At 37.5% G+C, this 27,343-nt stretch overlaps 1 protein-coding gene across 1 annotated transcript; it reads left to right on the top strand.

Moving 5' to 3' along the window:
- Positions 1 to 20,589: 20,589 nt before the first annotated feature.
- LOC110205074 (late lactation protein B-like) lies at positions 20,590 to 26,823 on the top strand. Its single transcript, XM_020981373.2, has 7 exons — positions 20,590 to 20,750; positions 21,474 to 21,601; positions 23,026 to 23,096; positions 24,486 to 24,596; positions 25,273 to 25,374; positions 25,583 to 25,609; positions 26,644 to 26,823. Exons 1-6 carry the CDS (start codon positions 20,664 to 20,666, stop codon positions 25,606 to 25,608), a joined length of 525 nt encoding a protein of 174 aa, XP_020837032.1. The 5' UTR covers positions 20,590 to 20,663; the 3' UTR covers position 25,609; positions 26,644 to 26,823.
- Positions 26,824 to 27,343: the final 520 nt, after the last annotated feature.

Genomic DNA, 27,343 nt, shown 5'->3' on the forward strand with positions numbered 1-27,343 from the left:
AGAATTGTTTCCCATTACTCCCTCATGTTTCCTCCTTCAAGTTCTATCTACATATCATAGTGTGCTGAATTGCTCACCCACACTTAGTTCTCTCATCTCCCTTTGTGCTGGCAATTTAACTATGTGGCAAAATCCAAGGGCTTTTACTATAGGAGGTGACTACTATAGAAACAAGGACCAGAGAAAGATTGAGTCAGAATGAACAGTTATTCATTCTGTCCTCTCTCTGCAGGTCCAGATGCAGAAGAGAACCCAAAAGACTTTGAGGAGTATAAGAAGTTTGTCAATCTTAAAGCGTGTAAAGAAGAAAAAATGAACATCCCTAAACAACCTGGTAACAAGAATGGAATTGGTTCCACTTTGCTGTGCCCTGTTCCTCTATCCCCTGAACCTCAACCCTTTCTTTTCCCATCTTTTTTTGTTCTTACCTTCCCTTAGAATCTGTTCTATATAAATTTTTTGGGAGACTTTATAAAATTGTTTGAACTCTATGGTAGAATGTGATTTTGGCAAATCCACTCACATATGTCTTTGTTTCTGCAGAAGCTTGCATCCCAGAACGTACTTAAGGTATGTACTCTGTAAGACTTCCAGAGAATCTTCCAGAATAATCTAAACTTCTACAGTTCATCTGGAAAATAAGCCTCTGCTTGGTCAAATTCAGCTACAGGAAGGTGAACTCCCAAACTGTGTCAAGAGGCATCACCTTGTTTTACCTATCTCATATAGCTTTCTCCTTTGAATTTCTGTCTTATTGTTTCATCTTCCTGCATATTAGAAATGTTTTTGTATGTCTCCATCTATTGCTAGGCATTTTATTTTGAGACTCATACTCTTTTTTTTCCATGGAAGGAGAGAACAGCTAGCTAAAGTGTATTCTCTTAGGAGAAGTAGCGTGAAGACCTATAATTGTGGAGTCAGTAGTTTCCACTACCTGTATGACCTTGACAAAGTCCCTTAACCTCTGTGGGTTCAGGTTCCTCTTATGTAAAATGAGTGAGGTTGGATTACATCACTCCTATTGTCTCTTCAAGTTTTAAATTTAGGAACTTGTAATAATAATAATAATAATAATAATAATAATAATAATAGTAATTATGACTTAATATATTTGAAGATGTGATGCAATTGTGTTTATTCTTCCCCTCCAAGTTTCTCCAAGGCATGTCTTATACTCTCCCAAATACATGATTTAGTTGGACAAAAATTTTATTTGAACACAAGGTTTCAGGAACATTGAAATCACCTTGTCCATGGCTTTGCACATGATAGGTTCTTACTTAGCAGTAGCCTCTCCCTTTCTGAGGTCATAGGGTACTAGATTTAGAACTTTTCAACTAGTTTAGCCTGCTCATTTTTCAGTTATTGTAAATGAAGCCTAGAGAGATCACACAAATGACCTCTTCAGAAGTGATGAAGACCAAATGGGAAACCACTCCCTTTGGCTCCAAATCCTCTGTTCTTTCTCACCTATAATAGTGTCTTTTTCTGAACCTCTGGCATTTTGGGGCTAGGTTCTGCTAGTTTGTTTTTTATTTTTTAAATTTTTATTTATTCATTATTGATCACTTTTGCTCCCTTATTCAATCCAAGGCACTCATTATTGACTTTCTCTTTGATGTTTTCTAGAAGATGATTCCCTTCAACCTTTAGAATCAATGCTGTCCAGGAAATCCCGGTCATATCCTTAAATGACAAGCTGTTCATTGTACCCGGCTGCTGAATAAACTTCTCCCTTTAGACCCTAACCTCCTTCCCCAACTTTTGGCATTTTCTTCCAGTACAAAATAAATGTATCAAACATTTGTTCTTGGCTCAGTCTCCCTCTGTTTTTGAAATTTTCTTTGGGGCATTGAATAAGAAGTGGGTGACAAATAGAGCAGGTATACTTCACTGGGAGTCTATGGCTTTAGATTTCCAATGGTTGAGAGGAACTTGTCTTCTATAAGGTTCTAAACATTTCATATATACAAGACTCAAATTACTGGCTGAAAAATGAAAGTGTAATCCATCTTCTCTTCATAATATTAAGCATAGAAGTAATGATAGCAAATGACTCTGTTTTATGCCTCCAAAGTTGAACACTTGGAACCCTTAGCAATAGAGGATAAGCTGAGTTTCACAACTAATTTGCAAGCATAATTATTTCAAATAATAAGCTACCCAAACAACGTCAGGAGGATATGTTTCCTCCTTACCTCCCTGGTTCTTTGTCTCCTTCATCCCTCCCTAAGAGAGCTCCCAAGAGCTCCTCCATGTTTCTATCTGACTGTATCCTCCATGGAACATCTTCTAATTTTCAACTGAATTTTATTTTGTAGTTCATGCTTTTTTCTCCTGGGAATTTGCTGTATTGCTTATTATGAGTGCAAAAATCTCTAGTTTTCCCTTTGCCAGCAATTCTTCCTCCTATCAAAAAAGTGCCTTGCTTTATTCTGAGTCAGCTCAATGTTGTAATAATCAGATAAGTTCGCTTATATCCTTCAATTTCTTATGGTCTTTTCCCAATCCTCCTTGTTCTTGAACTCTCTACAGCCTTTGACATTATTAATTACCATCTTCTCCTAGCTCTCCCCCTACGTATTCAAATATTCCTTTTCGGTCTTGTTTGCTGGATCTTCATCCATGTCATGCCACTTAACTTGAGCATCCCCAAAAGCTCTTTCCTAGTCTATTTTTTCTTTTACCTCTACTTCCTTGATGATATCATTAGCTCCCATGAGTTGTATTGTCTTTCTCCAGGGTTGTGAGCTTGGGTGACGGAGAGAATTGCAGTCACTTTGACAGAATTTGGGAAATTTTGAAGGTGGGGAGGAAGAGAGTAGTGTCATGAAAACCAAGAGAGAAAAGACTATCCAGAAGAAGAACTAATATTTTTAGATAGGGCAATTATAATTAAATAATGAGGTTAGAAAGTATTAAAGAGAGAATTAAAAAAGAGAGGAAGAGGAAAGTAAGTAAAATCATTTATTGTAGATAATTTTTTCAAGGATTTGAGTCATAAAAGGAAGGAGAGATATGAGATAATAGCTAGGGGATGGGTGGATCAAGTAGTTTTTTGTGGAGGATGGAAATAGACATATTTGTAGGCAGCAGGTCAGCAGACAGTAGTAGACGGAGAGAATAATTAGAATGACTGTATATGATAGAGAAGGGCAATCTGCTGAAGGATATGGGAAGGAATGTGATCATTCATGCATGTAAAGGGATTTTCCTTGGCCAGAACGAGGTCACCTCTTCATGTGAAACATGAATGAAAGGGGAAATCATGACATAAAGTATCCATTCACAGGTACTTTGAGGAGGGAGAAGAGGTTGTGTTTGGTGAATAGCTTCAAGTTTTTCAGTAAAATATAAGATAAGGTTTTCTGCTGAGAATGTGGGGTAAGGCAGGACCAAGGAAGGTCTGAGGAGAGATGGAAAGGTTTGGAAGAAGCAAGAATTATTGTGGGTAGTGGATTACTGAATTAATTAGGGAGGTGTAAAAGTTCCCTTGGTGTAGCAAGGGCCCAATTGAGGATATATAGCATATATCTGTAACGGACCCAGTCAGCATAATTTAATGCTTTTCTCCAGCTTTTTTTTTTCAGCAACACACAAATAGGAATGAAGGTAATAGATGTTGACAGTTATTAAAAGCAGGGGCTTGTCAGGGCAAGATAGGCAACATCATAAAGAGACAAGGGATTGAAGTGATGAAGACAGTGTAGAATTGGAATGGTTTACCAAAGAATCAAAATGAGGAAGGGAGGAGGATGTAGGTGATGCAAAGGTGATGGCCTGGGAAAGAACCAAGAGGTAGAGAGAATGAAGGTCTTCGTAAAGATGAAGAATAGTGTTAGGGTTTTTAAGGCAGAAATGGAATAATAACAGATTATACTCTGATGAAGTGATTTGAAAGTTTGTGAAATTGGAAGTAAAGTTTTTGTAGGTGATGGCATGATTAAAGGTATTACCTTCCTTGTATGTAGCTATGATAGAGGAGTAGGTTATATGAAAAGAATTTAGTTGAGGAACTCTGAGATTAGGTTGTTTCAGGGAATATATATATATATATATATAATATTATATTATATATATATAATATATGTATATATATACATGTGTACATATATATAAATAAAAATATATATACACACACATATACACATATATACACATACACATATATATGTGTATATATGTATGCAGGTGTGTGTATATATATACACACATACATACATACATATATACATACATACATATATATACACATATATATATATGTATATATGTCCCACAGTACAAAGGCAGGAGTTGAGGAGAAAAGAAAGATTGTAGGCCAGGCACTGAATTCATTGAGGAGAGTGTCTTGAGGATGATATCTTGGAAATTAGTACATAAGAACTAACAATGGTGATTGAGTGGTAAATATGGATTAAGTGAACTTGAAAGGAAGAGAGATTACTACATGATAGAGATAGAGAAAGAGCCTTGAGGCAATGAGGAGCAATGATTATTCTAATTCCCCTATCTGAATCAGTGAGTGGTATGAGCAATGGTGTTGCCTTTGTAACATTGTCTTTATAATCTTTTTCTTATTGTATAAATTATTCTCCCAGATCTGTCTATATCTCTGCATCATCTCATACAATCCTTCCCAGGTTCCCTAAAATCTTCCCTTTCATCTGGTGCTCAGTTGAATAGTCTTTTTCCTCTTGTAGCAGGAGGTAGGAGACCACCTGTTGGAATGGTGTCCTTTCTCTTTATCCCAAAGGTGGGAAACTGGTGAGTGAGAGGAGGCTGGAAACCTGGAAAGAGATGTAGTGTGATAGAATGAATCCCTCTCCCCTCACCAAAAAGGCAGAAACATGAGACTATTGAATGGTATGCCTCCTTTATGCAAAGGGCTGTTGACCAGGCAAGAAACCTGGTATGATGGAGTAGTTTCTCCTCTTCCCTGGGAGGCTGATTGGCACTGTTTCCCCTCACCAGAACAGAAAGAAAGTAGTGTGATGAAATATCTTTTCCTCTTTCCTCAAAGGCTAGGAAGGAGACTTGTTTATGACGGGATATCTTTCTTCCTCTTCTTGTAGGAGACTGGGGACCTGCTATGAGTCCTGAAGTGATGCAGTAGTACCTTCTCCTTTCACCAGAGAGGCAGGAGACTAGCTCATTGGAATGGTGTTTCTCCTTTAAAGACCATACAATTATTCCAATATAACCTTTGTGCATAGCAGGTATGGACCTCATGGGTTTTCTACCCCTTTTTGAAAAAATATTTTGATTAAGTTGTTAATTCCTAACTCTCCCATTTTCCAGCTTGACTTTCTTCCCTTTAACCTGTAAAACTCTGAAACTGCTCTTCCGACCTCTATTAATACCACTTCCCCCCTTTTTTGTCTGACTTTTCTGTGTCTGATCATCAGCACAACTAACAAAAGTATTTACCTATCTTTTTCTGTCTCACTGAAATGCTAGCATGAGGACCTCTTGTACTGCCCTGTCCTACTGATGCCTTAGTCTTGGTGTGATAGGGCAGATGGGTAATGACATTTCAAGAAGGTAGATCAACAAAAAGTAAAGGTTAACATGCAGGTGGTATATTTGAGGAACATTCCTGTGATCTATCTTGTTAGATGAGTGAGATCATGTTGGAAGCCATGGAAGTCCAAGTAGAGCAAATACATTTATTTCATGGAAAAGACTTAGGGCTCTTAGTTGACTACAAATTTAAATGAATTATCAGCGTCCAAACCTTAGGGTTGGAGGAGGGAGAACAATAGGAAAAGCAGGAAAAGCTCCGCTGGGGGACCCAGGGTAGAGAGCTGCACCAGCTCACAGCCAGAAACCAAAGTAAATAGAGGTAATGGGGGCAGGGCACCAGAGTTTATATATGTGGAAGGGGGTGAATTGGGGAAGATGGGACTGTGTCAGTCTTGAAGCAGAAATGACAGGTATCAAGTTGGGATCAGTTTTCCACCCCCAGAAACAACTTGGGGAAAAGAGTGAGGCTGGTGAAATGTGAATTCCCCAATGAGGGAGGAGTCTGAGAGAGATTTGAGGTCTGGTCCAGGGAGGGGAATCTGCTATCAAAAAAAAATGTGAACCTTAAGGACTGAAATAGCTAAAGATCTGAGGTGGAACAATACTAAGTTAAAGATACTGAATACAAATAGATAAACCAATAGGGCAAATATTAATTACAGAAGCAAATATGGCCTCCAGGTAATCAAAATAAGTCTAGACACCAAATGATAAGTATTGCAAAACAACATTTAGAAGCAAGATAGCTTCTAAAGAACACTGAATAATCTTTAACACTTCATATAATCAGCGTGTGATCTCTCAGATTTAGGTTTTCCCTCCATTTGGTGCCCATTACACACCACGGAGGGTAGCCACGTGATGCAACAGACAGAATGCCAGGTCTAGAGTCAGGAAGACTCATCTTTCTGAGTGCAAATCTGGTTTCAGACACTTATTAGCTGTGTGACCCTAGGCAAGTCACTTAGCCCTGTTTGCCTTAGTTTCCTCATCTGTCAGATGAGCCAGAGAAGGCAATGGTAAACCACTCCAGTGTCTTTGCCAAGAAAACACCAAACGCAGTCATGAAGAGTTGGCCAGAACTCAAACGAATGATCATCAAGAACAAGAAGAATAACAGCAACGATGGCAGCAACAGCAGCAACCAGCAGCACTACAACCACAACCAACAACCACATCAATACAACCACAACCACCATCTCCATCACTACCACCACCACCAAATGGTTTTGGCAAATTGAGGGAGTTCAAAAAAACCGATCCCCATTGTGATGGTGCTGGGGAACTTGGAGGAATTAAAAGAGAATAAATTGGAAAGGAAAACAAACTTTTAGGAGCTTTTTTGAGCTTCTCCAAAATAAAGTTTTCTGTTTGATCGCTGTCACACCTAGGGCCATACAAATCACATTCAGTTCTGTTTGTTTCAGAAGGATACAAGTTCATTTCAATGCCATATGCATTTCCAGGCATTCTGTTATGAACTCAGGCTTGTGTGAGCTTTTGGGACATAATACTAAGGGAGAAGACCTGGTATTCACCTTCTAGAGCATCACAGCCTTACAGGTAAGGAGACTGAAGCAAATACCAAATGCCAAATGAATGGTACATCCAGCAAGTGGTCACTGGTGCTTTGAGAAGAAGTGATCATTGTGATTTGGTAGAGCCATCAATCAAACCATAAACAATCCATTATTAAGAACTTCCTATATGTCTGGCACTGTGCTAGTGCTAGGGACATAAATACAAAAAAGAATGAAACAATGCTTACTCTCTCAGCCTCGTCCATCATTGGGGAATTCACTTTTCACCAACCTCACTCCTTCCCCCAAGTTGCTTGTGGGGGTAGAAAACTGATCCTGGCTTCATACTAGTCCTCTATGCTTCAGGCTTGGCACAGGCCCATCCTCCCCCATCCACACATATACATTCTGGTGCCCTGCCACAGTTACCTCTTTTCCTTTGGTCTCTGACTGAGAACTGGTGCAGCTCTCTATTCTGGTTCCCCCAGCAGAGCACGTTTCTGCTTTTCCTATTGCTCTACCTCCTCCTACCCTAAGGTTTGGGGGCTAGAGTTGAGTTTTATTCTTTTTCCTGGTGGTGGTGGCATGAGGGCAGGAGCAGGATGTGGTGCCAGAGACATCAGCAAGAGCAGCAATATTGCTGAATGAAGCCCAGAGCAAAAGCTTGTAGGTCCTGTTAATGTGGTTCAGTGAGGGGAGGAGGGTGCTGAGGAAGCCTGTTAGGTATTAGAGATTAGGCTTCCCTGCTATTAATTCAACATTATCTTATTAGACTTCTTGTTTCTTTGGCATGCTGAGACACCTACAATTACTTTACCTGGTGTTCATAATTCTTATTTTGGGAGACTTTATGAGGATCAGAGAAAAGATGCAGCTTTCCATTTCTTGATCACATGACCTTAAAATTAAATGATTTTGTAAAAGACACCGCTATTCAGACATGAGGTCCACCTGGCTTCTAAGTTCCTTGCCGTTCTAAGATTCTTCTATTCTGTGATAACCTATAATACATAGAATGAGTTCCAAACTCTTTAGCCTCATACCCACTATCTGGACCCAACATACGTTTTCTATTTTCTTTCTTGTAACACTTCTACATGTACCCAATATATCACTATATAAACTTTCTTCTCCATTTAGTGAGACTCAGATGACTCCTGACTGCCCCCTGAATACATCTGGTATATTTCTACCTTCTTACTTTTGCTCATATTATAACTCTTTCCTGTTACTTTCTGTCCACCAACTTTTCCCCTCCCTTTAAGAACCATTTCTAGTCTCATCCTAGTAAAGAGTAATCAAAATAAATCTAGACACCAAATGATAACTATTGCAAAACAAAGGAAAATGAATCACCATTCTATGAAGCAGAGAGCCCTGTGGATTCCCAAGAAGCATGGAACCAAAGTGAAATGCTCCTGCCTGGTTTTGAAGAGAAGGGAGAGTAAGAGTAGAATTGATGACTTGCAGAGCAGAAATCATTGGCAGGGTAGAAAAATCCACAGGAATAAGTTTCTTCTAAGAAATTAAACCAAGAACAACAGATTGGGAACACAAATACACAAAAATGAAGTACAATGTAGAAGAACGGAAGCAAAAAAGCAATAATATTAAAAGAGCACATGACTATTATGCAAATAAAACTTATTCATCTTAAAGACAGATTGTGCAGAGGCAATCTAAAGGTCATAGACTGCTTAGAAGACAAGGAAAAACTTGAACACCATAATGCTGGAAATAATACAAGAAATCTGTTCAGAAGTCTTGACCACAGAAAATAAAATGCTAATCAAAAGAATCAATAGTTTACCTGCAGTAAAGAAAATCTCAAACTGAAAACTCTAAGATAACATAATACGTTAAACAGTCTCCCTTTAGGAGCCTGTAGCTTATAGAGCATACTCATGGAATAATACTGACAGTAACATGTTTTGCAGGTTAATACAACTGTGTTCTTCAAATAATATTTATCTACCACCAGCTTGTTTTTGTTCCTGATAACAACCACTTCCCCCAGATATTTTGCTCTGACCTCTGCTACCCAATTCTGCCAGATCCAGGGAGACCAACCAAAATGATAGCATAAGAACTTCCTTCTCAGAAGAACACTTTGGGGCATACCGTCCCCTCCAGCAGGGACACCCTCTTTCCCTTGAGCACCCCCTTTCTGCCTTTGTGCCTTGAGCACCCCCTTTGTGCTCCTCAACATTGCACCGCACAAAGAGTTATACTCTATATTAATTTTGTATGTCTGAGTTGTATTTTGGGTGCCCTTTTTCTCTATCTTTCCCTCTCTCTTTCCCCATTGCTTGCAATAAAGTTTGCATTGAACTGATTCCCATTGTTATTTAACACCTGAACCCGTCAAGATATGTTTTCCAACTTCTTTGGCTGGCCCATGGGCCTTTCCTTACACATAAAATGGGTACTTGGACAAGGATTTAACCTATTGACAGTTTCTCCTACATTGGGGTAGTATGGCACTATGATCCAGTTGTAGACAGCAGGTGTCTTCCCAGGAGAGATTCCCTTATGCCAGAGGACTATCTCAAAACAGAGGGATGAATTAACCCTCTTCAATACTCTGGTCCTACCACACCAGAATATATACAATAAATGTATTGTATATATAATGAAAAAGGCTTGAAGCTAGCTTATAGAAGCAAACATCAAGACCATCAGGTTTAATCTTACAACAATGGTTTTCTTGCATAGATTTTACAAGCTACAGCCTCACTTAAAGGTAAACTCTTACGGTGGTCTCAAGACCACCTCCATTGTCCTCCATCTTCCACCATGGCCAAGGCCCCTGGTCCTAGATCTCAACACACAGAAGTCACCCTCTCAACACAAGGACCTTACTTTGCCAGGCAGGACTCTGTTGGAATTAAAAAAAAATGATTCTTCACCCAAAAGGAAACCACATGAGAGAATGGAAAAATGTATTGCAAGGAGCAAAGACACTCAAGATGCAATCCAAGGTGACATACTCTGCAAACCCATTCATAATCATCAATGATAAAAGACAGATATTTAATAAAAGAGAAGTATTTGAAGCATTTCTACAAAAAAAAATCATCTTCAAGAAATTACAATTAGCTCTGGGTCCCATGATGGCAGAATAAGCAGTGAATTGCTGTCACTTTCTCATATTGACCTCTAAAAAACCAAAAAATAGTGCCCCAGGAAAAATCGAGTAACAGGGGAGCCAGTGGAAAGACAGGGTGGAGCAGTCTTTTAGCCTGGGAAACTTGGAGGTACCTAGTAAAGGGAGAGTGCATTCCAAAATGGGAAGCATCCCAGCAAGCCAGCAGCAAGCCCCACTTCAGCAAACCTGCAGGAAACATCATATGAAGTGGTGTAAAGACCAATTATAGTACAGGGAAAGAAGGGAGGGAGGAGAGCATTATTTGAATCTTACTCCCATCGGATTTGTCTCAAAGAGGGAATAACGTACACACTCAATTGGGTATAGACATCTTTTTTACCCTATAGTAAGTAGGAGGGGAAAGGGGAAAGAAAAAGGAGGGGGAGTATACAAAAAGGATGACAAAAAGGAAAGAATAAGTAACAGTAGAAGGGGAAAGAAAAAGAAAGGGGTACTGATAGAAGGGAGGGAAGATTGAGGTGGTCAGAAGCAAAACATTGGTGAGGAAGAAAAGGGAGAAAGGAGGGAGAAAGGCATAATGAGGAGGAAAAATAGGTTGGAGAGAAAGATACAGATAGTAATCATAACTGTGAATGTGAATAGGATGAACTCTCCAATTAAATGGAAGTGAATAGCAAAGTAGATTAAAAACTATAATCCTATAATATGTTGTTTACAAGAAACACATTTGAAGCAGAGATAGTCACATGGTGCAAAGGTAATAGGCTGGAGCAGAATATATTATGTTTCAGCTGAAGTAAAAAAAAAGCAGGGACAGAAATCCTGATCTCAGACAAAGCAAAAGCAAAAATAGATCAAATTAAAGGAGATAAGGAAACTACATCCTGCTAAAATGTACCATAAACAATCAAGTAATATCAATACTAAACATATATGTACCAAGTGGTATAGCATCCAGATTCCTAGAGAAGAAATTAAATGAGTTACAAGAAGAAATAGCGAAACCTACACTAGCAGGAGATTTCAACCTCCCCATCCCAGAACTAGATAAATGTAATCACAAAATAAATAAGAAAGAAGTTAAGGAGGTGAATAGAATTTTAGAAAAATTAGATATGACTGACCTCTGGAGAAAATTGAATGGGGATAGAAAGGAATATAACTTTTTCTTATTGGTGCATGGCGCCTGCACAAAAATTGACCATGTATTAGGACAGAAAAACCTCACAATCCACTTCAGAAAGGCAGAAATATTAAATGCATCCTTTCCAGATCATGATATAATACAAACTACATGTAATAAAAGGTCATGGAAAGATAAACTAAAAATGAATTAACTAAATAATGTACTCCCAAAGAATGAGTGGGTCAAACAACAAATCAAAGAAAAAAATCAATAACTTCATCCAAGAGAATGACAATAATGAGACAATATACTAAAACTTATGGGATGCAGTCAAAACAGTTCTTAGGGGAAATTTTATATCTTTAAATGCTTACATAAAAAAATACAGAAAGACTAGATAAATGAATTAGACATCCAACTAAAAAGGCTGAAAAAGAACAACTTAAAAACCCCCAATTAATTAACAAATTAGAAATTCTGAAAATCAAAGGAGAGATCAATAAAATTGAAATTCAGGAAACAATTGAACTAATAAATAAAATTAAGAGCTGGCTTTATGAAAAAAACCCTAATAAAATAGATAAACTTCTGGTTAATTTGATTAAAAAGGAAAAGAAAACTAAGTTATCAGTATCAAAAATGAAAAGGGTGAATTCACCCTTTTTTAGGAGGAAACTAAAACGATAATTAGGAACTATTTTGCCAAGTTGTATGCCAATAAATCTGGCAATTTAAGTGAAATGGCTGAATATTTATAAAAATATAAATTGCCCAGGTTAACAGAAGAGGGAAGAAAATACTTAACCTCATTTCAGAAAAAGAAATTGAATAAGCCATCAATGAACTCCCTAAGAAAAAATCTTCAGGGCCAGATGTGTTTGCAAATGGATTCTACCAAACATTTAAAGAAAAATTAATTCCAATACTATGTAAACTATTTAGACAAATGCATGAAGAAGGAATCCTGCCAAATTCTTTTTATGATACAAATAGGGATCTGCTACCTAAAACAGGAAGAGCTAAAATAGAGAAAGAAAATTATAGACCAATTTTCCTAATGAATATTGATGCAAAAGTTTTAAATTAAATATTAGCCAAGAGATGACAATACTTTATCAGGAGGATAATAGAAAGCAGGATTAGTTCAATATTAGGAAAACTATAAGCATCATTGAACATATCAACAGCAAAAGAAACAGAATTCATATGATTATCTCAATAGATGCAGAAAAGGCTTTTGATAAACTACAACACCCATTCCTACTAAAAACACTAGAGAGCATAGGAAACAATGGAGTTTTCCTTAAAATGATAAATATCATCTACCTGAAAACATCAGCAAGCATTTTATGTAATGGGGGTAAGCTAGAAGCATTTCCACTAAAATCAGTGGTGAAACAAGCATGTCCATTATCACTGCTGCCATTCAATATCATACTAGAAATGTTAGCTTTAGCAATAAGAGAAGACGAAAAAATTGAAGGAATTAGAAACAGAGCTATCACTTTGCAGATGATATGATGATATACTTAGAGGATCCTAGAGAATCAACTAAAGAACTAATTGAAATAATAACTTTAGCAAAGTTGCAGGATATAAAATTAACCATCAGAAATCATAAGCATGTCTATATACTATCAACAAAGACCATCATTAAGAGATAGAAAGAGAAATTCAATTTAACAGAATTGTAGACAATATGAAATATTTGTGAATCTACTTGCCAAGACAATACAAAACACTTTTCACACAAATAAGGTCAGATCTAAATAACTGGAAAAATATCAGTTGCTCATGGGTAGGCCAAGCTAGCATAATAAAAATGACAATTCTACCTAAATTAATTTGCTTATTCAGTGCCACACCAACCAAACTACCAAAAAATTATTTTATAGAACTAGAAAAATAATAACAAAATTCTCTGGAAGAATAAAAGGTCCAGAATATCAAGGGAATTCATGAAAAGAAATAGTGGCCTAGCCATATCAGAACTAAAACTGTATTATAAAGCAGCAATTATCAAAAGTACTAGGTACTGGCTAAGACACAGTGTGATGAATCAGTGGAATAGGTTAGGTATACAAGACACAGTAGTCAATTACTATAGTAATGTACTGTTTGACAAACTCCAGCTTCTGGGATAAGAATTCACTATTTGACAAAAACTGCTGGGAAATCTGGAAAACAATATGGCAGAAGCTAGGCATAGATCAATATCTTACACCATATGCCAAGATAAAGTCAAAATGGGCACATGATTTTGACATAAAAGGGTGGTGTTTTAAGCAAATTAAAAGAGCAATGAATAGTGTACTTTTCAGATCTATGGAGAACAGAAGAATTTATGACCAAACAAGAGATAGAGAACATTATGAAAAACAAAATGGATAATTTTGATTACATTAAATTAAAAAATTTTTGCACTTAAGATTAGAAGGGAAAGAGAAAGCTGGGAAACAATTTTTATAGCCAGTGTTTCTGATAAAGGCCTCATCTCTAAAACATATAGAGAATTGAGTCAAATTCATAAGAATGCAATCATTCTCTAATTAATAAATGGTCAAAGCATATGAACAGGAAGTTTTCAGATGAAGAAATGAAAGCTATCTATAGTTATATGAAAAAAATTCTCTAAATCACTATTGATTAGAGAAATGCAAATCAAAGCAACTCTGAGGTACCACATCACACCTATCAGATTGGCTAACATAACAAAACAGGAAAATGATAGATGTTGGAGATGTGGGAAAAATGGAATGCTAATGCATTGTTGGTGGAGTTGTGAACTGGTCCAACCATTTTGGAGAGCAATTTGAAACTATGCGCAAAGAGCTACAAAACTGTGCATACCCTTTGATCCAGCAATACCAGTACTAGGTCTGCATCCCAAAAAGATCATAAAAAGGGAAAAAACCTGCATGTACAAAAATATTTATAGCAGCTCTTTTTGTGGTGGCCAAGAATTGGTAATTGAGTGGATGCTCATCAACTGGGGAATGGCTAAACAAGTTGTGGTATGTGAATGTAATGGAATACTATTGTGCTATAAGAAATGATGAGCAGGCAGGTTTCAGAAAAACTTGGAAAGATTTACAAGACCTGATCCTGAGTGAAGGGAGTAAAACCAGGAGAATATTGTACACAGTAAGAGTCACATTGTGCAATGACTGAGTTTGATAGACAGCTTTTCTCAGCAATGCAAGGATCTGAGACAACTCCAAAAGACTCATGATGGAAAATATTAACCACATCCAGAGAAAGAACTAGGGAGTCTGAATGCAGATTGAAGCATACTACTTTCTCTCTCTCTCTCTCTCTCTCTCTCTCTCTCTCTCTCTCTCTCTCTCTCTCTCTTTCTCTCTTTTAGTTTTCTCTTTCTCATGGTTTTTCCCTTTTGTTCTGATTCATTTTATCACAACATGACTAAGGTGGAAATACAGCCTGTATCAGATTTCATGCCATCTTAGGGAATGGGAAGGAGCAAAACAAAAAAATTTAGAACTCAAAATCTTATAAAAGTGAATACTGAAAACTAAAAATAAATAAATTAATTTTAAAAAAGAAATTACAGTTAGATCTGATATAATGCTTGTTTTGAAAATGCAAATTGATTTCAACATGACTAATAGATTGGGGGATGATTTTATTATAAATTGAATTTTTCATTTCTGTATGTGCTACTTTGTTTTTCTGAGAAAAACAGCAAGACAATACAGAAAGTGTAGTACTTCACAATAAATCCAAAGCTCCAGCCTTTCTGATGCCCACTTCTACAAGCTAACTTTGGGTCTTTCTCAAGCTAAAGTAACATATTTATTGTATATCTTCTGGTGCAGTGGGAACTATGGTGAGATGAGGGCTGATCTGCTCCTACCTCATCAACCACATTCCATATTGGCCAAAGCTTGGGCCCTGGGGTTGAGGCCCCCCAAGTTTACCCTTTGCCTATGCTATTTTACCAGCCCTGGTCCTGCAGAAACCTGGGGCCGAGGATAAGCAACAGCCTGAGGCTGAGGATACTGCTACTACTTAATGTGGTATTTACGCATTTCTTAATAATTTAATAAGTATGAAAATGTGCTATCATTTTATTAGGTTCCTATCTTTTTTATGTGTCAGTGATGAAGTTTTTGAGTGTTGTAGCCCTAACTCCACTTTTGCAACAAGCCTTTTGTTTTTATTGCTCAGTTTTGCATATTGAGGTGATTTTTAGGAATACATTTTTATGTTTAAACAGAATTGACTATCTGCTTTGAAGACATCACAGGCAACTGAAGTCTAAGAAAGGTAAATAAAGTCAGCTTCGGAGAAAACTAAGAATAACAAATTATTCTAGAAAAATAAGGGAAAAACTAGAAATAAAAAGAGACTGATGTATTTTAAAGCTGCAATGATAACAAAAGAACAAAAAGAAGAAAAAGAATAAATTTCATTCTAGAAGAACATAAAGATGAAAGCAGAACTTAAATAGTAGAAACGATGGTGGAAGAACAGGCCTGAAACCCTATGGATTAAACCAAATAACACTTTCTACTTGTGAATCAGGGTTTTAAAATTATTTTTAAAATTTTTATTTTCATTTCCAAATTCTCTCCCTCCCTTTCTCATTGAGATGTCAAGAAATATGAAACTCATTATACATTTGATGTCATGAAAAACAAATATTCACATTCATCATGTAGCAAATAAAAAAAAGAAGAAAAATGAAGAGGAAAAATATTCTTCAATATCTAATATTCTTTTGCACTATATGCAGAAATCTATCTATAAATTATTTTATCAGGGAGTGTATAGCATTTTTTGCAGTTTTGGGATTCTTGTGGATCTTTGTATTGATCAGCTGATTTTACAGTTTCACAGTTGATTATCATTATAATATTGTCATTGCCATATACATGGTTCTCCCGGTTCTGCTCACTTCATTTTCATAAGTTCATGTAAAACTTTTTAGATTTTTCTGAAACTATAGTGCTTGTCATTTTTTATAGCATAATAATGTTCTATCACAATCATATGCCACAATTGGTTCAGCCATTTTCCAATAGATGGATATCCCCTCACTTTTCAATTCTTTGCCATCAGAAAAAGAGTTGCTATAAATATTTTTGTACATATGGGTCCTTTTCCTTTTCCTTTGATGTCTTTGGGGTACAGACCTAGCACTGTAGTAGTATTGTTGAGTTAAAGGGTATGCATAGATTTATAGTCCTTTGGGCATGGATACAAATTGTTCTCCAGAATGGTTAGACTAATTAACAGCTCTGCCAATGGGACATTAGTGCACCTGTATTCCCACAGCTCCTATGGCATTTGTTGTTTTCCCTTTCTGTCATCTTGTTTTTTTGTTTGTTTTAGTGAGGCAATCGAGGTTAAGTGATTTGCCCAGGGTCACACAACCAGTAAGTGTCAAGTGTCTGAGGCCAGATTTGAACTCAGGTCCTCCTGACTCCAAGGCCAGAGCTCTATCCACTGCACTACCTATCTGCCCCTCCTTTTCTGTCATCTTAACCAACCTGATGGGCATGTGGTGATATCTAAGAGCTGCTTTAATTTGTATTTGCCTCATTTTTAAAGCATTTTTACATAACCATTGATAGCTATGATTTTTTTTCTTCTAAAAGTTGCTAGTTTATATCCCTTGACCATTTATCAATTGGGAAATGATTTTTTCTTTTCTTTTTTTTTTTTTGTAAATTTGACTCAGTTCCCTTTAAATTTGAGAAATGAGACCCTAATTGAAAATCTCATTGTAAACTTTTCAACCAGTTTCTTCCTTTCTTTCTAATTTTGACTGCATTGCTTTTGTTTGTGTAAATACTTTTTAATTTCACATAATCAAAATTATCCATGTTATCTTTTATGATCCTCTCTATCTCTTGTTTGGTCGTGAACTCTTCCCCTATCTATAAATCTGAAAGGTAAAATTTTTCCATGCTCTACTAATTTACTTATGATATAACCCCTGAAGTCTAAATCATATACTTATTTTGAGTTTGTTTTGATATATAGTGTGAGATGTTGATCTATGCCTAGTTTCTGCCAGACTATTTTCCAATTCTTCCAGCAGTTTTTGTCAAATAGTGTGTTCTTGTCTCAATAACTGAGATTTTTGGTTTTATCAAACACTAGCCAGCTGTGCTCATTTGCTTCTATATATAGAGTACGTAATCTATTCTATTTGATTGCGTGAAATTGAAAAGGTTCTACACCAACAAATGAATGAATCTAGGTTGAGATGAGAAGTGGTTGAATGGGATAAATCTTTTCATTGAATTTCTCAGATAAGTGTTTGGGATAGAAGACACATAGACAAATAGCAGAATATGTATTTGGGGTATCCATTGTCTCCCCAGGCAGCTCATTCAAGTTTTGGATGGTTAGCATTGTTAGGAAGTTTTTCCTCAAATCCAGCCAAAATCTGCTTCCCTGCAATACCCATTGTTTCAAATTCAATCCTCTGTGAAAAAGTTCACTACAACTTTTCTAATTCTTCTTGCATATCATGTTCCTTCAAGTACATGAAGACTACTTTCATATTCTCCTCAGCCTCTTCTTCAGGTTAAACATGGCAGTTCCTTTAACTGATCCTTGTATGCCATGGTTGTGTCTCTTCACCATCTTGGCAGCCTTCTTCTGTATATGCTCCAGCCTGTCATTGTTAGGTAGCACTCAGAAGTGAACACTCTAATCCAGATGTCATTTGACCAGGGCATGGCAGAACATGAATCTCATTTCTCTTATTCTTGAAATTATGACTTTTATAGAAAAGAGCCTAGAATTGTGCCAGTTTTTTTAAGGTAAGTCATAATGTTGACTTATACTGAACTGAAAAGTCCCTAAAATCACTGAATCTTTTTCACATGAACTGTTGTACAAAGTTTCTCATCTTGTCTTGTGAAGCTGACTTTTAAAATCCAAGTATATTCCCTTTGCATGGCCCATCATTCTAAGCTGTTTGGATCCTTTAGGATCCTAAACTATTCTTCATGTTAGCTAACCTCCCAAGCTATATGTCATTTACAAATGTGATAAACTACTTTTGGGGTCCAATTATTCTGTGAATATTGAAAATTATCAAGGAACCCATTTTGACCAGAAGGATAACGAATGAGACTTGGATACACATGTAGCTGAAATCTTAGTTCCCTATGTTACACCATTTGGCTGATTTACCTCCCATTCTAGCAACTCTGAAAGACCCCTCAGTAAAATGTTTGCTGGGGCAGTATTGGTGACCATAGAGAGAAAGACAGAAACTGGCAAGGGTCATTTCTTGGGATTTAAACTTTTAGGGATTTCACACTTCAAAAGTTACTTCAAGATGAGGCCTTTCCCTATCTTACTAACTGTTAATGCTTCCCCTGTCTCTCAAATTACCTTGTAGTTATTTAATATGTACTTATATACCCATACATGTTGTTTCCTTAATGGAATGGAAGCACTTTGAGGACAGGGACTGTATTGTTTAATGGCTCTTTCGTTGTTATTTGTCCTTCATTTCAGGAGAGGACCACCACATCAGGAAAGTGATGCCATGACTTGTAAACGAATTGAATTTCAGTGAGGCAGGGCTGTGCAAAGTCACCAGACTCACTTTCTCCTCCAGTACCATCTGGCTCCATTAGCAAGATAAAGATCAGGAAGACTGGAGATGGCCTGGATGCAGTGGGAGACTTTGGCTTTTTTAAGCTAAGGTCTTTGACAGGTCTCATTTTTACTGAGGCTAAGCCCATTTAGTGATTAAGGTTAGTAAGAAATGAGGCAAGGAATGGCCCTTTGACCTAATTTTAAAAAAAAAGATGAAATTGAGAGTGGAAGACCCTCAGGGTTTCTGGCCAAAGCAGATGCAGTTATTTTTTTCATTAATCTGAGCTATTAAATCCCAATCAAAGACCATTAAGTGGGGCCTACACTAGGACCTATTGCTGACCAATCAATGAGAACCAGAGTGAATTTGGTTTAAGAGGTGGCCTTTAAGAAATATATTTAGCCTGATAACCTCAAGATATCCTGCTCGGTTTCAGCCATCAAAATTTACATTCCTTAGGGCAGAGAACCTGCAGATAAGGATATGACACCCTATATGGACACATGGAGAGGAATGATGGAAAGGCAGAGAAGGGAAGAGAAGAGGAGAGGAGGGGTAATGGCTAGTACAGTAGCTTGCACAAAATAGGAACTTAATTAATGCATATTGATTGGTAAGTCACAGAGAATTATCAATAGATAAGATAACTAACCAGTAGTGAAAGGGTTATGTTTGCAAGAAAAATATGTTTTCTTAGGAAACTTCACATAAGTGAAGTTCTTACTGAGTGACCTGCAAAAAGTGATGTATTGCTTTGAAAGAAGTTGAACATACATGATTCAATGTCCCAGAGAACTTCACTCTGACCAGCAAAACTCAGCCCAAATAGTAGACTGCCAGCTTTTCTTTGACCAACAATATCAGTCCAAACAACCTAGGTTAGGTCAAGTTCTCAGTCAGGTCTCCTCAACTCAGATAATTATAAGGCTTCTGAGAAAGAAAACAATTTTATTTTTAGGTAATGTATTTGTGAGGGTGGTGGGGCCAACACTAGGAGACCAGGACTTTGGCTCTACTTCTTTCACTCTTTGTGATGCCAAGGAAATCATAGAGGTTTTCTCTGCCTCCATAATGGGGATCATGATATATAATTTGTTGCCTTACAGCATCATTGTGAAAGTATTAGAAGAGCCCTTTCTAATTGAGAGGAGAACTTTGCTCAAGGTGGGATGAGTAAGAGAACTGACATTCAAACCCAGATTTTCTGACTCTTGCTTTGTCTAGTGTATGTGTGTGTGTGTGTGTGTGTGTGTGTGTGTGTGAGTGTGTGTGTTGAACTACATCATGGAGATAGAACTAAAGGGAAGTCTTTAATGTACATGAAAAACTACAAAATGGGCCAGCAAAAATGAGGGGGTGTGAAAAGGTGGGGTTGGATTGAAGCCATTGATTTTCCCATTGTTGCTCAAAGAATCTTTGAACTACTTCCTATTCTGATAAACATCTCCTTCCCAACAGTAAATGCGTCAATTATCAAAACTCATGGAGGATGCAGAAACTCAAAAAATTAGGTCTAATTGATTATTTGGATGGATTTTAACAAGTAGTCATTCAAAATGAAGAAAGGCATGGGGCTTCCAAAAACAATAGTATGTTATTTCACCTTTCCCTTACCCCCTAGTGCCCTATTGTAAGACTTACTGGAACAACTGTGCAAAAAAGATAACAGTTTTCAATGCCACATTGATCTCAGGATATATTTATAGAGAAAGATGTTAGGAGAGGAGTACACAACTTCTAAACAGCTTCACTGAGTGAGTGACTGAAGGTAAAGACCTGTGAACATCTGAGAAGATGAAGGTCCTTTTCCTCACCATAGCACTAAGCCTGTTCTCTATCCTCCAAGCTCTGGAGTCATCCCCTTCTGAAGAACAATTTGAGGTGAGATTTCACTTAGAGATCTTGTAGATTAGATGGAGGGATATACAAGCAAAAGGGTGTCATTTCAAATTCTGAGCCACACTGGGCTGTTTTTAACCTGGGTCTGTAGTCCTGTAATCTTCTTATCTTGCAATACACTGCAATTTTATTGCTGTAGATTTCATTAGAAAATCTTGGATTGATTAGGGGTGGGAGATTGGGAAAAGTCAGTGCAGTAAGTAGATTCCAAGTCAAGAATTTCACTATTCTCTTGCTTTAATTGACTCTGTCCAGAATGAACTGGCAATAGGGAATATGATTCAGTTAATCTTACCCTTGCTAATGGCCATTCAGAGAAAGTAATGTTCCTGAGTGGAGTTGGGTCTCCAAGGATTCAAAGTCACTTTCTTCAGGAATTTAGTTTTGGGGGTTCAATGCCAAATATCTGCTTCAATTTGAGCCATATCAAAGTTGGGCCAGCTTGATAGGTTTGAGTTCTCAAGGCTAGTTCTCTTTAACCTAATGACTTCTTTCTCTAAAACCTGATTTTATGCCTGTTACCACTAGGTCCATGGTGGTCCCTGGGTAACTGGCTCATGCATGATTTTTGCCTCAAAATTGGGATTCTATTCAGGGATGAGGATGAAGATTAATATGATTGAGAGATGTTTGTGAGGGGTGGGTCTCATTATGTGCTCAGTTTTCCTCCTTCAAGTTCTAGCTACACATCATAATTCACTCCAGGGTACATACATTGTAAAGGCCATTGTGGCAGACAGTGAATTTCATGGGAAGAAGAAGCCTAAGGAGATGTCACCCTTGACAATCACCCGTCTTAATAATGGTGATCTGGAGGCCAAATTTACCATCAAGTAAGTAGACTGCCCACAAATGTCCTATTAGCCTGCTTCATCTTTATCTCTCCTGTTTAGGGCCATGGCTGGAGTTTATTACTTGCTGTCCTCTGCATATCTAATCTGACCACACACAGTACACATACTGTGTTAGAGTTAAGGTTAGAGTCTCAGAAGGATTAAGTAAAAGTTATTATTCAAGTATGCATTTACACACATACATAACTGTATATATGTACCTATACACATGTACAAACACATATGTATATGAAGCTTAGGCTTACTTTCCCACCAATGGGTGAAATGCTTACAATGCACTCATTGACTACTTTTTTCTGATTCATAGTTTATCTGCTAGCTCCCACATGCCCACATTTCCCTGTGGAAGCCTTTGTTCCAAGTAGTTCATAACACAAGTTATCCTATGTTATAAACTGCAGCCTACTCGTACTGTGCATCTCTTTTCATGTCCTTTGGGGTCACTTGGGTTTGGATTTCTTTTTTTTATTAATTTCTTTTGATTTATCAACAATCGCTTCCATATGCTTTTGAGTTGAAAATTTTTCTCCCCCTTCCTCCCTACCACCCTCCCCAAGATGGTGCATAATCTGATATAGGCTACACATATACATTCCTATTAAACGTATTTTCACAGTAGTGATGTAAGTAAGAATTAGAACCAATAGGAGGAACCACCAGAAAGACGAAACAATAATCAACAGAAGAAAAAAAAATAGCAAATAGTATGCTTCAATTTGCATTCAAATTCCATTGTTCTTTCTTTGGACTTGGATAGCATCTTCCATCACCACACCTTTGGAGATGTCTTAGATCTTTGTATTGCTGGGAAGGGTTAATTTATCAATATTAGTCTTCCTACAACGTGGTTGTTATTGTATACAACATTCTCTTGGTTCTGCTCACTTCACTTAGCATCAAACCATAAAAGTCTTTCCAGGTTTTTCTGAAGTCAGCCTGTTCATCATTTCTTATAGCACAATAGTATTCCATTACATTCATATACCACAACTTGTTCAGCCATTCCCCAATTGATGGGCATCATCTCAATTTCCAATTCTTTGCCATCACAAAAAGAGCTGCTGTAAATATTTTTGTACACATGGGTCCTTTTCCCATTTGTATGATCTCTTTGGGATGTAGCCCATGATGTTCCATGATCACCAGCTCTACAGATTATACCAAAGATTTTTCATTATTCAAAAAATGGATGATATGTCACATGGTTCTTTTCTATGAGTGAAAATAATCAGATCACAGGCTGTAATATTAATCTGCTTCTGGACATTCTCCTGTGCTTGCCACATTGAGAACTGGGTCAGGAGTAGAGGAATCAAATCACCTTTCCTGATTTCTATGACACAAAAATTTCTCTTCCTCTTGTTGTCTCCAGCAAAACCATTCACATGTGTTCTGTTTTCCAGCAAGAATGGCACGTGCAAAGAGATTAAAAAGATATTAGAGAAAACAAACAAGCCTGGGCTATTTTCCAAGGGTAAGTGAATCAAACATTCCATATTAAAAGAATTTAAGCCCAAGATCTGGCCTCCTTAAAGCGGTCTGTCAAGCCCAAGCAAAGATTAGGACTTGAGACTTTCCTTTATTCTTGGAGTCCAAAGGCTGTGGTTTCCTGACAATATCTAGTGAATTTGCATGCTTTTTCCATGGCATGGACTGAGTTGGTGAGTGGGTTTGTCTGTCTGCAGACATGACTGACTAAATCCCTAGGTGTGAGGGGTTGGGGTAGCAAAGGCAGGTTAGGTCGCTGCCTTTATGATTTGTTTGGGAAATCACAAGAACACTTCTTTAACTTATCTCCCACATTAGATACTTCACTGGCCAAAAGTATTTTTTTGACCACTGTTCTCAGGTTAGGGTTCATTATCACGTTAATATGATGACTCTCCAGAATGTTTCTTGCAGGGAAGGGGAAGAAAAGCAAAGATGGGGCACTGCAGCAGTTACATGCTTGCATTCTTGGGATTAGAGTTCTGTAGAGAAATAACATATGCAAAAAATCAGCCATTTGCATCACTATTTTTTAAAATGGACTTTTTCATTTACATACTGGGGAGAATTTAACCTTAATCATTTCCCAAAGACAAGGATGCTGACAGCAAGCGGGTGCTGCACTCATTCACAAACATTTATTAACTAACTCTAGTGTTTGGCACATTGTTCCGTTCATTGAAGGACAAAATTCAAGTTCAAAGTGATTCTTGCCGAAGGCACAACCAGACATCCATTTGTTCTTGCTTTCTTTGTCACTTTGGACCTGACTTATGATTTCATTGGTATCAGGAACTTCCAGTAAGGAAACTCCCCCTATCAAGACAGATCAGCTCCTGTTCTTCAAGTTATAGTCTATGAAAGTTTCTTCAATGCATTGAGAATTAAATGACTTGCTCATGGTAACCTTGGTAGTATATGTCAGAGGTGAGACTTGAACTCAGGATCAACAAACTCCAAGGTTGTTTCTCTATTCACTCTAACATACTATACTTCTAAAGTAGGACAAATTAATTATTTTCTGGGCCTCAGTTTCCTTATCTGTAAAATTAGGAGTTAAACTATTTTTTAAGGTTCCTTGAAACTCTTATACCTTTAGTCCTAGGCTTCTTTAATATACAATATTACATGATAAGTGCATTAGAAAGTTGCCATATCAGATCCAAGGGGAAGTTGTCCTGCTCATGTGACCACTCATCTCTCTCTCTCTCTCTCTCTCTCTCTCTCTCTCTTTTTGATTCTTCAATGCTACTGCCCAATAGGTCTGCAGTACTTCCCAACAGAGTGAGATCTTAAGCCCACTGTAGTCTACTCCCAACAGATTTTCTAAGAGGATTAGGAATGCTAAAGATATATGTTCTCACTGTCTCCACAGATAAGGGCAAACGTCAGGTACTTATAGAAAAGATGGCTGTGAGGGATCATTGGATTTTGCTCTGTGAAGGCGAGTTACTCGGCAGGCACATAAGAATTGCCAAACTTGTGGGTAAGTAATGTGGGATTTTGTGAATGCCTCCCAGAGAAGAATGTGAAGATGTGGAGCAGCTTGCTCACATGGATTACTCCTGCTCTTCAAACATTCCCAAATTTGGGATCTGTAGAAGGAGCAGGAAGGGATACATTTTGATACAAACCAAAGCCCAATGAAGTGGCCAGTGGATTCTATGAATTCCTTCAAGATTTTTCTATCTGGGGTTTTGATGGCAACAGAGGCGTTGCTTAACAATCACATTCCCAGGCTGCCAATACTGACTGAACTGCCCTTTAATGAGTCTGTAAAAGGCAAAATTCCTACTTTGAGCAAAATAGCAGGAGGAAGAAGACAGGGTGTCTTCATACTTTCTCTCTTTCTTCCATCATGCTTCTGGAGATTGGGAACATATTTTGTTTTCGTGTATGGTTGGAGATTTAGATGGGTTTTTCTATAAAGAGGTAGGTTTTGGAAGCACTTAATGTGGGGTAGAAGGGCATTCCTCAGCAGAAGATAAAAGTGTTAAACTGCCTACCACACTTAGTCTCTCATCTCCCTTGGTGCTGGCAATTTAGCTGACCAAGTAGCAAAACCCAAAGACTTTCCCTAGAGGAAGTAACTATAATAGAAACCAACACTAGAGAAGGATTGAGTTAAACAAACAGTTATTCATTCTGCCCTCTTTCTTCAGGTCCAGATGGAGAGGAGAACCCACAAGCCTTTGAGGAGTATAAGAAGTTTGTCAGCCTTAAAGGATTTAATGAAGCAAAAATCAACATACCCACACAAGCTGGTAACTAGAATGGAATTGGCTCCACTTTGCTGTGCCCTGTTTCATTATCCCCTCAACCCCAAACCCTTCCTTTCCCTTCTTTTCTTATTATTCCTTTCCTTAGAAGCTATTCTATACTAATTTCTTAGGAGATCTTGTATAATTGTTTGAACTGTATGGTAGGAAGTGATTTTGGCAAATCCACTCATGTATGTTTTTGTTTCTGCAGAAGCTTGCACCCCAGAACATGCTTAAGGTATGTACTTTTTAAAGACTTCTAGAGAATCTTCTAGAATAATCTAAATTCTTATACTTCACCTGGGATTTAAGCTTTTACTTGGTCCTATTCAACCACAGGAAGGTCAACATCCAAATTGTGTCAGAGGATCACCTTGTTTTACCTATCTCAAATAGCTTTCAGCCTCCTTTGGATTTCTGCCTTACTGTTTTATCTTTTTGCATATTATAAATGTTTTGGTACATCTCTATCTATTGCCAGGCCTTTCATTTTCAGACTATGCCTCTTGTTCTTTGTGTGTGTGTGTGTGTGTGTGTGTGTGTGTGTGTGTGTGGAAGGAGAGAACAGCTGGCTAAAGTGCATTCCCTTAGGAGAAGCAGTGTAAAGAACTACAATTGTGGAGTCAGTAGTTTCAACTACCTGTGTGACCTTGACAAAGTCACTTAACCTCTGTGGCTTCAGGTTCCTCTTATGTAAAATGAGAGTGAGGTTGGATTAGATCACTCCTATTATCTCTTCGAGTTTTAAATCAATGATCTTATAATAATAATAACAATCGTGATTTGATATATTTGAAGGTGGTGATGGAATTGTCCTTTATTCTTTCCCTCCAAATTTCTCTTAAGTCTCTCTTATGGTCTCTCTAATACATGATTCAGTTAGACAAAAGGTTTATTTGCACACAAGGTTTCAGGGATATTGAAACCACCCTGTCCATGGCTTAGTATATGGTAGGTTCTTTCTCAGCAGTGACCTCTCCCTTTCTCAGTTTAAAAGATTCTAGATTTAGAACTTTTTGTCCAGTTTAGCCGGCTCATTTTTCAGTTGTTGTAAATGCAGCCTAGAGAGATCACACAAATGACCTCTTCAGAATCAGTGAAGCCCAAATGGGAAGCCATTCCCTCTGACTCCAAATCCTCTGCTCTTTCTCACTTATATTGGTGTCTTTTACTGAACCTCTGGCATTTTGGGGCTAAGTTCTGCTAGCTCATGGGAAACTGTGACTTCTGTTCCTTTGTTTCTTCATTGACTTTCTCTTTGATGTTTTCTAGGAGAAGATGATTCCCTTCAACCTCAGAATCAATGCTGTCCAGGAATTCCCAGTCATATCCTTAAATGCCAAGCTCTGCCCAGTGCCTGGCTGCTGCATAAACCTCTCTCTTTTGCCCTTAACCTCTTTCACAAACTTTTAGTATTTTCTTCCAATGCAAAATAAACATATAAAGCAATCATTCTTGGCTCAGTCTCTCTCTCTTTTTGAAATTTTTCTTGGGGTTGATGAATAAGAAGTGGATGACAAGTAGATCAGGTACACTTGCTTGGAAGTCTATGGATCTTCAATTTCTAAAGGTTGAGAGGAACATGTATCTTCTACAGGGTGTATTCAAACATTCCATATACACAATACTCAAATAGCTGGCTGAAAAATCAAAGGGCAATCCATCTTCTCTTCATAGTGTTAAGCATAGTAGTAATTATAGCAACCGATTTAATGTTTCACAGCTCTACAGTTGAACACCTGAAACCCTTAGCAATGGAGGATCATCTGAATTTCACTATAATTTTGTAAGCATAATTATTCCAAAGAACAAGCTACCCAAATAATAAGCCACAAAGATGTATTTCCTCCTTGCCTGCCTGCTTCTCTTTCTCTTTCATTCCTCCTAATAACTCCCTAATGTTTCTGACTGTCTTCTCTATGGAACATTTTCTGATTCTCAACTGAATTTTATTTTGCATTTCATCCTGTTT

Source organism: Phascolarctos cinereus, unplaced genomic scaffold, assembly GCF_003287225.1.
Source record: "Phascolarctos cinereus isolate Bilbo 61053 unplaced genomic scaffold, phaCin_HiC Scaffold_2;HRSCAF=192, whole genome shotgun sequence".
In the NCBI taxonomy this organism is placed as follows: domain Eukaryota; kingdom Metazoa; phylum Chordata; class Mammalia; order Diprotodontia; family Phascolarctidae; genus Phascolarctos; species Phascolarctos cinereus.

What these genes read in the sequence shown, in the direction of transcription:
- LOC110205074 (XM_020981373.2), top strand. Translation starts at nt 20,664, where the DNA reads ATGAAGGTCCTTTTCCTCACCATAGCACTAAGCCTGTTCTCTATCCTC. An exon ending in CTTCTGAAGAACAATTTGAG is followed by an intron (nt 20,751 to 21,473) that starts GTGAGATTTCAC and finishes AATTCACTCCAG; the next exon opens with GGTACATACATTGTAAAGGC. An exon ending in CAACATACCCACACAAGCTG is followed by an intron (nt 25,375 to 25,582) that starts GTAACTAGAATG and finishes TTGTTTCTGCAG; the next exon opens with AAGCTTGCACCCCAGAACAT.